Source organism: Phoenix dactylifera, chromosome 5, assembly GCF_051530095.1.
Source record: "Phoenix dactylifera cultivar Ajwa chromosome 5, Ajwa_hap1_PhDact_Kaust_v1.1, whole genome shotgun sequence".
Lineage (NCBI taxonomy): Eukaryota > Viridiplantae > Streptophyta > Magnoliopsida > Arecales > Arecaceae > Phoenix > Phoenix dactylifera.
The window spans coordinates 22,471,385-22,481,361 of record NC_143194.1 but is presented as its reverse complement, the minus strand read 5'-3'; the positions used below and the strand labels follow the sequence as shown (position 1 = coordinate 22,481,361).

At 47.6% G+C, this 9,977-nt stretch overlaps 1 protein-coding gene across 1 annotated transcript; it reads left to right on the top strand.

Annotated features, from left to right (window-relative positions):
- The first annotated feature begins 398 nt into the window (after positions 1-398).
- On the top strand, positions 399-2,353 carry LOC103711020 (homeobox-leucine zipper protein HOX13-like). The gene is made up of 3 exons (XM_008796988.6): positions 399-905; positions 992-1,371; positions 1,595-2,353. Exons 1-3 carry the CDS (start codon positions 827-829, stop codon positions 1,943-1,945), a joined length of 810 nt encoding a protein of 269 aa, XP_008795210.4. The 5' UTR covers positions 399-826; the 3' UTR covers positions 1,946-2,353.
- Positions 2,354-9,977: the final 7,624 nt, after the last annotated feature.

Genomic DNA, 9,977 nt, shown 5'->3' with positions numbered 1-9,977 from the left:
AACTTATATGGGATTGCTGTAAATGTCTATATCTATATACTCCATCATAGTTGGTGCTCTTTATGCAAGCCACTGATATTGCGGATGAAAATGGTGGAACGAGGACTCTAGACCTGCAAAGTTTGGTGGAGCAGGCGAGGAACAGTGCCTTACGGAAAAAATAAAACAGAGCAAGGGAGAAAGGTTGGTTATTAATATAAAAACTTTAAGATGGTCTATATCTAAACAAATACTAATAAAATATCTCCTCCTCCGCCCTACCGCCGTCACCTCTTCCAAAAATAAAATATAAAATTTCTGAAAATAATGCACATCTGCATTTGGTCTGAATTTCATTTGGCTGTCATTTCATCTCTCCCTCTTCCCTTAACCAATGGTCGGGTCCTCTTAACCCCACTGAACACCCCCACCCAACCCCTACTCTCCTGCTTTCTTTTATTTATAGCCTGCTGGCATCCCACAGCCCCCGCCTGGCCCTTCTTCTACCACCCTGCTCTCTCTCTCTCTCTCTCTCTCCCTGACAGGAGAGCAGACTTGGAGAGAAACGTAAGTTGAGAAGATCCACTGGTCATCTGATGATGAGCTCAGAAGGAGATGAGATGGGCAGGAAGATGAGCAAAGAAAAGGAGCCATGGAAGAAGCTTGACTATTCCTTCTTACCCTTGAAACCTTCCACCCATCTCTCCATCTTTTCTTCCTCATCTCTTCTAAGACCCGCAACCTCTTAGAAACCTATCCCTTATTCCGTCCCTTCCTCCTCACCTACATCCGTACCACTACCACCTAACAACCCGTAACAAACAGGAAGCACCAAAAGAACACGCCCATGAAAAGGCCAAGCAGCTCAGGCTCCTTTGGAGGAATAGAAGGAAAGGAACCTGGTCTCATTCCCATCTCACCATCAGGTACTCTCTCTCAGTCTCTCTCTCTCTCTCTCTCATATTATTCCTTCTAAATCTTTAATCACTTGTTGTTTCATCGAACTCTTCAGTGGAGGAGAAAGGGAAGTATGAAGGTAGATTCCAATCCATGTCGGATGGAATGGAGGGGGTGGAGTGCGAGGACGAGGAGCTGTGCTCCCACGGTCAATCAGCGCTGGGGGAGAAGAAGCGCCGGCTGAGCGTGGACCAGGTGAAGGCCCTGGAGAAGAACTTCGAGGTGGAGAACAAGCTGGACCCGGACCGGAAGGCCCGGCTGGCCCAAGATTTGGGCCTCCAGCCCCGGCAGGTGGCGGTCTGGTTCCAGAACCGCCGCGCCCGGTGGAAGACCAAGCAGCTGGAGCGCGACTACGGCGCCCTCCGGGCCCGCTACGAGGCCCTCAAGATCGACTGCGACGCCCTCCGCCACGACAAGGGGAATCTCACCGCCGAGGTAAGCCGAGGAGATCATGGCCTTGTGAGCTCTAGAATTACTATGGCTATGGCTATCCGAGCAACACCATCAAACAAACTATAACTCATTTAGTGAGTCGCTCGCAGCGAGGTCTAGAACAACTGCAAATTACATTTGATTTAACGAGTCACTTGCAGTTTCCTTGTCTGAATCAGTTCGTACTTGCATATAGATGATTTGAATTTTATCTTAATTGTTTCAGATAAAGGAGCTTAAAGCCAAGTTAGCAAATTCTGCAACTACAACAAGATTGAAGAACAAAGATGCGGAGGAGAGGCCGGCTTTGATCTATAGGGACGGGGCTTCGGACAGCGATTCCAGCGTGGTGTTTAATGATGAGAACAGCCCTTACTCTGGGGTGGCGCTGGACCAAGACTACTTTATGGGATTCAAGTCCTACTCCTCTTCTTCGTCTTTGTTTGAGAGCAGAGCTTTAGATCAGAAGGACTACTTGGAAGAGGGGTTTTTGAGCGGCGAGGAGCTTTGCAGTGGCTTGTTCGCGGAGGAGCAGCCAGCTGGCCTCTCTTGGTACTGCTCCGAGCCATGGGAGTAGGCATTCTGGAGTGCTTCTTTCTTGTAAAATGGCAGTGTAACTGGAGCTTCTGTAATGCGAACCGTGTAGAAAGGGGCATAGCTTTTGGAGCCGGAGAGGAGAGAAGGATGATGAAAGGTGGGGAGGAAAGCGACCTTTCTCTCTAACCCAAAAAATTGCCCATTGCTTTGTGTGAGGTTTTATTGGCGGAATCGCCCCGGTTAGAGTAGGGGAAGCTAGGGAATAAAGGGGTAATTTTGAGAGAATGGACTGATGTAGATGGGATATTTGTTGGTGGTAAGTGGGGAATGTTTCACTTCTTTGGGCATGGTAACATCTACGTGTCTTTCTTATTTTCTATGAAGCAATATTATGTTGGACCTTATCTATAATTGAGATTTTATATAAAATTATCTTTTACTATTACAAGACAGCAAGCCACTCTGACTCAGTTATATCAAATCCTTTTCTTCTTTTCCATCAAATTCATGGCTTTATTCTTCCTTTTTTTTACCTCTTTGGGGCCCTTTGCATTGCATCAGTAAAAGTATGGTAAGTTTGAAAGGCTAGCTCATGGAGTTTATGGAGCAACTAATGTGGAAAAATGCTACAAGCACCTCCAGAAAAGGAAAAAACTAATTTCATGAGGGACAGCGATAAAGGAAGAAGAAAGAGATGGGAACCTGTGTTCGCGCAGGGTATGTTTCATTAGCTGATACTTAGGTCCTCCATTGGCAAATATATGGGCTTTGTAATTGGTGAGTGATGCAGTGCCAGTGTCCCATCTCGTATGTCTGTGGGCCTCATCCAACAGAACATTATCTGGCAAATCAGAGAAGTTGTATTCTATCTGAAAGAAGATGTCTGAATCATGTTAACAACACAACTATCCCTTGAGTTATCCTGATCCATTCAAATAGTTCTTTGCACCATCTACTTCCCTACACCAGCTTTTGTTGCCTTTGTTATCCATGTAATTCCTCAGGAAACATCAGCCCGTTGAATCCCTTTTTTTTTACTCAAACTCTGTTGTAATAATACTATTCAAATTATTTAAAGCAACTCCTACCAATTGGGTTGGATAAGTCTTTGCTCCCAAACTTCCATGTTTCTAGAGTCCTTCGACTCACCATAGCATCGTCTTCCTCTTCTTCTCCGTCAACCGATACAACTTTTCCCACAGCAAACTTCCATTGTCCCAACATTTGTTCTTTCTAATATTACTCACCTTGTGCCTAGGAAACCTGACCATAGCAACTACCTTCCCTGGCGCACTCTTTTTTCTTCCTACACTTTGGGGCCATGGGTTGGTGGGATCTATTGATGGATCCCAACCTCCTCCTCAATACATGAGTGGCGCCGATGGCACTCTCTCTACCATTGCAAATCCAAAGTTCTTGGAGTGGAGCCAGCAAGATCGGAACTCATTGTCTTAGATCAACTGCACGCTCCGAAACTGAAAAGGCCATCCAGCTTCAGTTATCTTTTGGGAAGCACCAAAGAGACACTGCATTCTCTCTTGATATCATAGCATTCAACGGCAATAAGAAGTTAAAACATCTAAAGAAACAAACGGCTCGAATGACCAATTATCTGCAACAAAACAAGGTCGTTGCCGATCAACTATCAACATGTGGTTCCTGTGAGGACCGATGTGGGCATGTATTTAGTCCCATATTATATATACTAGGTTGATATTGAATTTTTATACAAGACTAAAAAATTCAAATAACATCTTCCGCTAGCTTTTTTGGATGAGATCTCATATGAGAATCTATGTGGATATGTATTTAGTCTCAAATCAGCTATGCATTGAGTAAAATACTTATATAAAATCAAGAAATCTAAATAACACTTTCCAACTGGCCTTTGAGTTAGATCCTAAATTGTTACAAACGGTATCAAAGAGAACCTGACTCGTGGCCTATATGGACTAAAGGATATTACAGTCTAGACGCATTTAGATTGATCACAGACTGACCATGATGTTTGTATTTGGATTTATGGCACATGTAGTTAGATTTGAACGGATTTGAACATTTAACCTTGCAGGTTTACTAAGGCTTAAATGGATAGTATATGTGAGGATCCGGATAAATGTGTGTGGCTAGCCTTTTTGGGCGAGGTACTAGGTTATTATAGTTCTTCTATCGGTGAGGATGATATGATCATCTAGCATATTTGGATGGATTACCTGCAGCCTATCGGTCAATCCAAACCTCCATTGGAACCAAATGTCACTTTGATCCTCTGCCTCTAAGAGTTTTATATTCCCTTGGTTTGTGAAGAACTCAATCTTGAAGAAGAATCACCCGCATCCACTGCAGCAAACCCTCCAACAACTTTTATTGCATCCCAAGCTCACACAAGTCGGCCTTTGAACTCCAATTGAGGACCCAGACGACGATGTAGCCATAGTCATAAAAGCAAGGGCTGTAGCTAGGGAGCACACTGTAAGAAAATATAAAATATATAACTAAATCTACCTCATTCTATCAGCTTAAGCTTTTAGAATAAGTGGTAATCTCAACGTGGTATTATAGCAAATCCGGTCCATATGTAAGGGGGAGTATAAGAAAATATAAAATATATAAATAAATCTACCTCATCCTATTAGCTTAAGCTTTTAGGACAAGTGGTAATTTCAACACACACGTCCACCATCATCTTCATCTAATCAGCCCAACCTTCCGACATGCTAGATTTGTAATCGAGTTGCTCATCTTGCCATCGGTTCCTACCACCGAATGGATCATGCCAACCGATGATGTTATCCACCTGAGCATGGCTACCATGATTACTGCTTGGTTCTCACTGACATTAGTACAACTCATCATATCGCATCTAATTTGAGCAATCCGACAATGCATAACAAATGTCATGGCTTTGACAATGTGCAAGTTGGTAATGTTCAAGGTTTCTCAACATCTCATACCGGATCTTCCATTCTTCATACACCTAGTAGCACCTTTCACTTAAAAATAATTTTACATTGGCTCAAAACTCCCAAACTTACTCTAATTATCCAAAGATAGTAATTACTATTTTTGTTTTGATTGTTGAGGATTGAAATAATTAATGGGAGGATGTGAGAGTTTTAGTCCCAGATGGAATAATTAGAAGAAGATGGATAGATTGATATGGATGATTGGATTCAAAACTTAGCGGTTCAACTTTTCATAGTTAAATTGAGTTCCAACTTTTATATCAAGATTTTTCTAGCCGAACCGAAAGCATTATTCGCTTTAGGGGGCGACAAAATTATCTTTTTTATCCGTGAAACTCAACTAACACCAGACCACTAAATCCTTTATTTTACGGGATGTCTGTTATAATAATAATACCACTGAAATTATTTAAAAGCAAATCCAACCTGCTGGCTTGGACAAGCCTTCTCGCCCGAACTTTCTAATCGCAGCTGAAAGAAAGCCCTTTATGGATGAAAAGAGGGGCAAATCTATACTGAAAGTCGTATCGCCTTTCCTCCAATAAGCATCTAGTGTTTTATGCTTTCACACTGCTTAAATTGCGAAACATTTTCGCAATGTACATAGAGAACTTTGATGGATGTTGCTTTTATTTAATGACAATTGAGCCCGAAAATTTGGACCTCCTGCAGGCAAGAGAGCCTATGGAGTCGCACCTGCGTCACCAATCCTCAAACCATTGACCTGATCATTCCTACCCCTTCATGCATCAAGGAGGATGGTCCGTTGGCTCTGTCATATATAGTTTGTCCTTTCCAAACAAGACAAGAAAAAGAGTGGTTACTCTAGTTTGCTATGAGGACATTTGCATCCATATAAATATACCTGAGATCTCCCTTTCAGTCACAATAGAGAGAGAGAGAGCCTTCCGTAAGCATCCCATGGGGCCTTGTCAAGGTGGTCACGCAGCAAAATCAAAGCCAATAGGGAACAACTAAAGAATGCCGTAGTGTGAAGGATGGAAGCAAAGACAGCCCCACTCAAGGCAGACTGATATGTCATATGTGTCATCAAATAAATCCACTTGTGGTGACAGCATTCCCTTTCTCTAGAAGGTTAATCGACCAAGTATCAAGTGTGTGACTACCATAGTCTCGATCCCTCATGTTTTTTACTCAGCTTCAAAGCTAGAATTAAGTTGCACCAAAGAAAAAAAGAGCTGGTATCATACCTACCAGAAACAAATTGGTAGCTGCAGCCTGCTTATCTCAATGTTTAGTGCTGTTCTCCCCAGGTCGGTCTGAAGCCGAATATTAGTCAACTAGCCAGCACATTGGATAATTACATATTGTCTGCATGCTTTCTTTCTTTGTTTAATGAAGCATTTCTCAAAGTGTATTTCGATGCATTGTTAGAGTTCCACAATGGTGCAAATTCATGGAAGTCTCTACCATTGTCTAAAACAGAAGGAGAATTTTTTGAATTCGAAAAAGAAATGTGTGCAAAAGGACAACCTGATAGTGTTACCTAACAGAAATACATCTGCAGTAGACACAATATCTAGATAGGTGAACTAGTTCAGCATCCAACAGAAGAATTTTTTAATCCCGCTAGGTTTATTATTAGATCATGCATGTTACTAGAAGTCTTAATCATGTTTCATGGTGCAGGCTTCAGCCAGTGGGGGACTCCTCGTGTTAATTTTCTAATTCTTTGAGTTGGCTTGATGAGCATTTGTATCTTCATGTTCGGATCGAGGGATCTCTGGATAACTCCATCCAGTTTCAACATTTGTTTTAGGTCTTTTGCATTGAGTGTTTAATTTGCTCATTTCTTGTTTATCCTTGTGATGCATAGTATTGGGGGAAAAAATAGACCACCCCACACGTACAATTAAGGCACCCAGATCCGAGCACAAGGGCGCCGAGCTCATAGGCCGAGCCGAGCTCAGAAGACTAAGGACAGAAGGCCGAGCACAGAAGCTGCCGAGCTCATCCAGGCTGAGCTCATCCAGGCTGCTGAGTTCAGAAGGCTAAGGCCCAGAAGGCCGAGCACAGAAGCTGCAGAGCTCATCCAGGCCGCCGAGCATAGAAGGCTGCCGAGCTCATCCAGGCCGAGCTCAGAAGACTAAGGCCCAGAAGGCCGAGCACAGAAGCTGCCGAGCTCATCCAGGCCGAGCTCATCCAGGCTGCCGAGTTCAGAAGGCTAAGGCCCAGAAGGCCGAGCACAGAAGCTGCCGAGCTCATCCAGGCCGAGCTCATGCAGACCGCCGAGCACAGAAGGCTGCCGAGCTCATCCAGGCCGAGCTCATCCAGGCTGCCGAGCTCAGAAGACTAAGGCCCAGAAGGCCGAGCACAGAAGCTGCCGAGCCATCCAGGCCGAGCTCATTCAGGCTGCCGAGCTCAGAAGGCTAAGGCCCAGAAAGCCGAGCACAGAAGCTGTCGAGCTCATCCAGGCCGAGCTCATCCAGGCCGCCGAGCACAGAAGGCTGCCGAGCTCATCCAGGTTGCCGAGCTCAGAAGGCTAAGGCCAAAAGGACGAGCACAGAAGCTGCCGAGCTCATCCAGGCCGAGCTCAGAAGACTAAGGCCAGAAGGCCGAGCACAGAAGCTGCCGAGCTCATCCAGGCCGAGCTCATCCAGGCAGCCGAGCTCAGAAGAATAAGGCCAGAAGGCCGAGCACAGAAGCTGCCGAGCTCATCCAGGCCGAGCTCATCCAGGCTGCCGAGCTCAGAAGGCTAAGGCCCAGAAGGCCGAGCACAGAAGTTGCCGAGCTCATCCAGGCCGCCGAGCACAGAAGGCTGCCGAGCTCATCCAGGCCGCCGAGTACAGAAGGCTGCTGAGCTCATCCAGAAGGCTGCCAAGCACAGAAGGCTAATCATAGAAGGCCGAGCTGATCTCAGAAGGCCGACCTCGTCGTCTATATGCTGCGGCCATGCCTTGCAGCAGCCTCACCGCACCATGCTTTACTTGCCGGCCACGCCATGACATATCAATCAGGGACCATACCCTGCTATGACTGTCAACGCCTCACCATTCCCAAGAATGTACTGCACTGCGCGCCACAAGCAAGCTCTGGCTACGCGCCATCTTCTTCCATGATGGGAATGGGCCATCCACGGCAAGTCATTACTTCACACGCCCACGTCCAATCGTGACGGTAACCCATTAATTCGTCCAGTCACATCACAGGTAACCCTACCACTCTTCCTATAAAAAAGAGAGCTTCTTCCTCCCAAAAGAGGGCTTCGGACTTCGAAATACAGTCCATCTCCTTCTCCAAAATTAAGCCCCCCTCTGACTTAAGCATCGGAGGGCCGGCGCCGGAAACCCCGGCCACCGGCTTTTTGCAGGCCCCCCACGGAGGACGCCGCTCGCCGACAATCGCCGCCCGCCAGTGCTCGCCGGAGCTCCTCCTCCTCAGCCGACAGCCGCCCCCGGGTCCAATTTCCAGCAACAGTTGGCGCTAGAGGAAGGGACCGAGTTGCAGCCATGAAACTAAGGAGCAGAGGAGTCTTTAACGCCTCTCGGCATCATGCTCCAAGTCCCGAACGCTCAGTCCAGAATTTACCACCAAGATCTCCGGTAGATCAAGTTCCACAAGTCCAACCCGAGCACTTCGACGCGCTAGTGCAGCAAGTCCAAGCGCTAGCCATTGCAGCCCAAAGCCTGCAACAAGTGGAGGCCCCTTCTGTGCCACCTCCACGGGTTCATATTAAGCAGAGGAAGAAACTTTCTCCCGAGCCATCTCGAATCAGGCATGGCTCCCGCTGCAACGACGTATGTGGGGGCAACCAGTGAGAAGTAGTAGCCCAAGTCTCACGTCAACGAGTTGGAGGAAAAGAGAAATGAAAGCTGAGGTCTGGAGAAGGAGAGTTATGGAGCTTTAAAATGGGATTGGGAGCCTCTGTGGCGAAGGGTACAGCCCCATTAAATCCCATTATCCTTTCAAGTCTTCTGTCTTCCGGCAGCAAGAAACCAGCATGTACTCCCTCCTCACGGGCGTAAGTCCTCAGGACGGCGCCCGCGACGTTGCTCTCTTTCAGAGCGTTGCCATCACCGTAGCCCCCGCCGAGCTCAGAAGGCCGAGCCGAGCTCATCATGCAGGCCGAGCTCAGAAGACAGTCGAGCTCATCATCCAGGCCGCCGAGCTCAGAAGACTAAGGCCAGAAGGCCGAGCACAGAAGCTGTCGAGCCCATCCAGGCCGAGCTCATCATGCAGGCCGAGCTCAGAGAGCCGAGCCGAGCTCAGAAGACTGAGTCGAGCTCATCATCCATGCTGCCGAGCTCAGAAGGCCGAGTTGAGCTCATCATGCAGGCCGAGCTCAGAAGCCCGAGCGCAAAACACCTCCCAGAAAATCGAGCCAAACAAGGCCGGTGCTGAGCCAAGTCCTGAGGGACTTCGAAGCTCGATAGCCATCAAAATATCTCCAAAAGGTACAGGACGCCACTTTGGCTTCAAATAATTTCAATATTTCATCTATTTTCAGGTCGGAGAATCCAAAAAACGACCTACGGGTATCCCTATCTCCAACGTCTTTCCGCTCCGAATAAGGGCGCACGATCGCCAATGAAGTCCATCTCCTGTATGTATCTCCAATGATGCCCCGACTAAGTTCGGGATGCCCCGAGTGTCGACAGTGCGTGCCCAGACCCCTCGACACTTCGGGAAGACGGAGTAGTACCTTCGCGGCCCTCCGTGGCGCTCAACACCAACAACGGGGTAGTACCTTCGCGGCCCCCCGTAGCGCCTCCTCGACTAAGGTCGAGATGCCCCGAGTGTCGACAATGCGTGCCCAGACCCCTCGACACTTCGGAAAGATGGGGTAGTACCTTCGCGGCCCTCCATGGCGCTCAACACCAACAACGGGATAGTACGTTCGCGGCCCCCCGTAGCGCCTCCTCGACTAAGGTCGAGATGCCCCGAGTGTCGACAGTGCGTGCCCAGACCCCTCGACACTTCGGGAAGACCGAAGACGGGATAGTACCTTTGCGGCCCTCCGTGGCGCTCAACACCAACAACGGGGTAGTACCTTCGCGGCCTCCCGTAGCGCCTCCTCGACTAAGATCGAGATGCCCCGACGAGTCGACAGTGAGCCCGAGCTCCCTCGACCTCGGGATGACGGGG

What these genes read in the sequence shown, in the direction of transcription:
- LOC103711020 (XM_008796988.6), top strand. Translation starts at nt 827, where the DNA reads ATGAAAAGGCCAAGCAGCTCAGGCTCCTTTGGAGGAATAGAAGGAAAG. An exon ending in CATTCCCATCTCACCATCAG is followed by an intron (nt 906 to 991) that starts GTACTCTCTCTC and finishes CGAACTCTTCAG; the next exon opens with TGGAGGAGAAAGGGAAGTAT. An exon ending in AGGGGAATCTCACCGCCGAG is followed by an intron (nt 1,372 to 1,594) that starts GTAAGCCGAGGA and finishes TAATTGTTTCAG; the next exon opens with ATAAAGGAGCTTAAAGCCAA.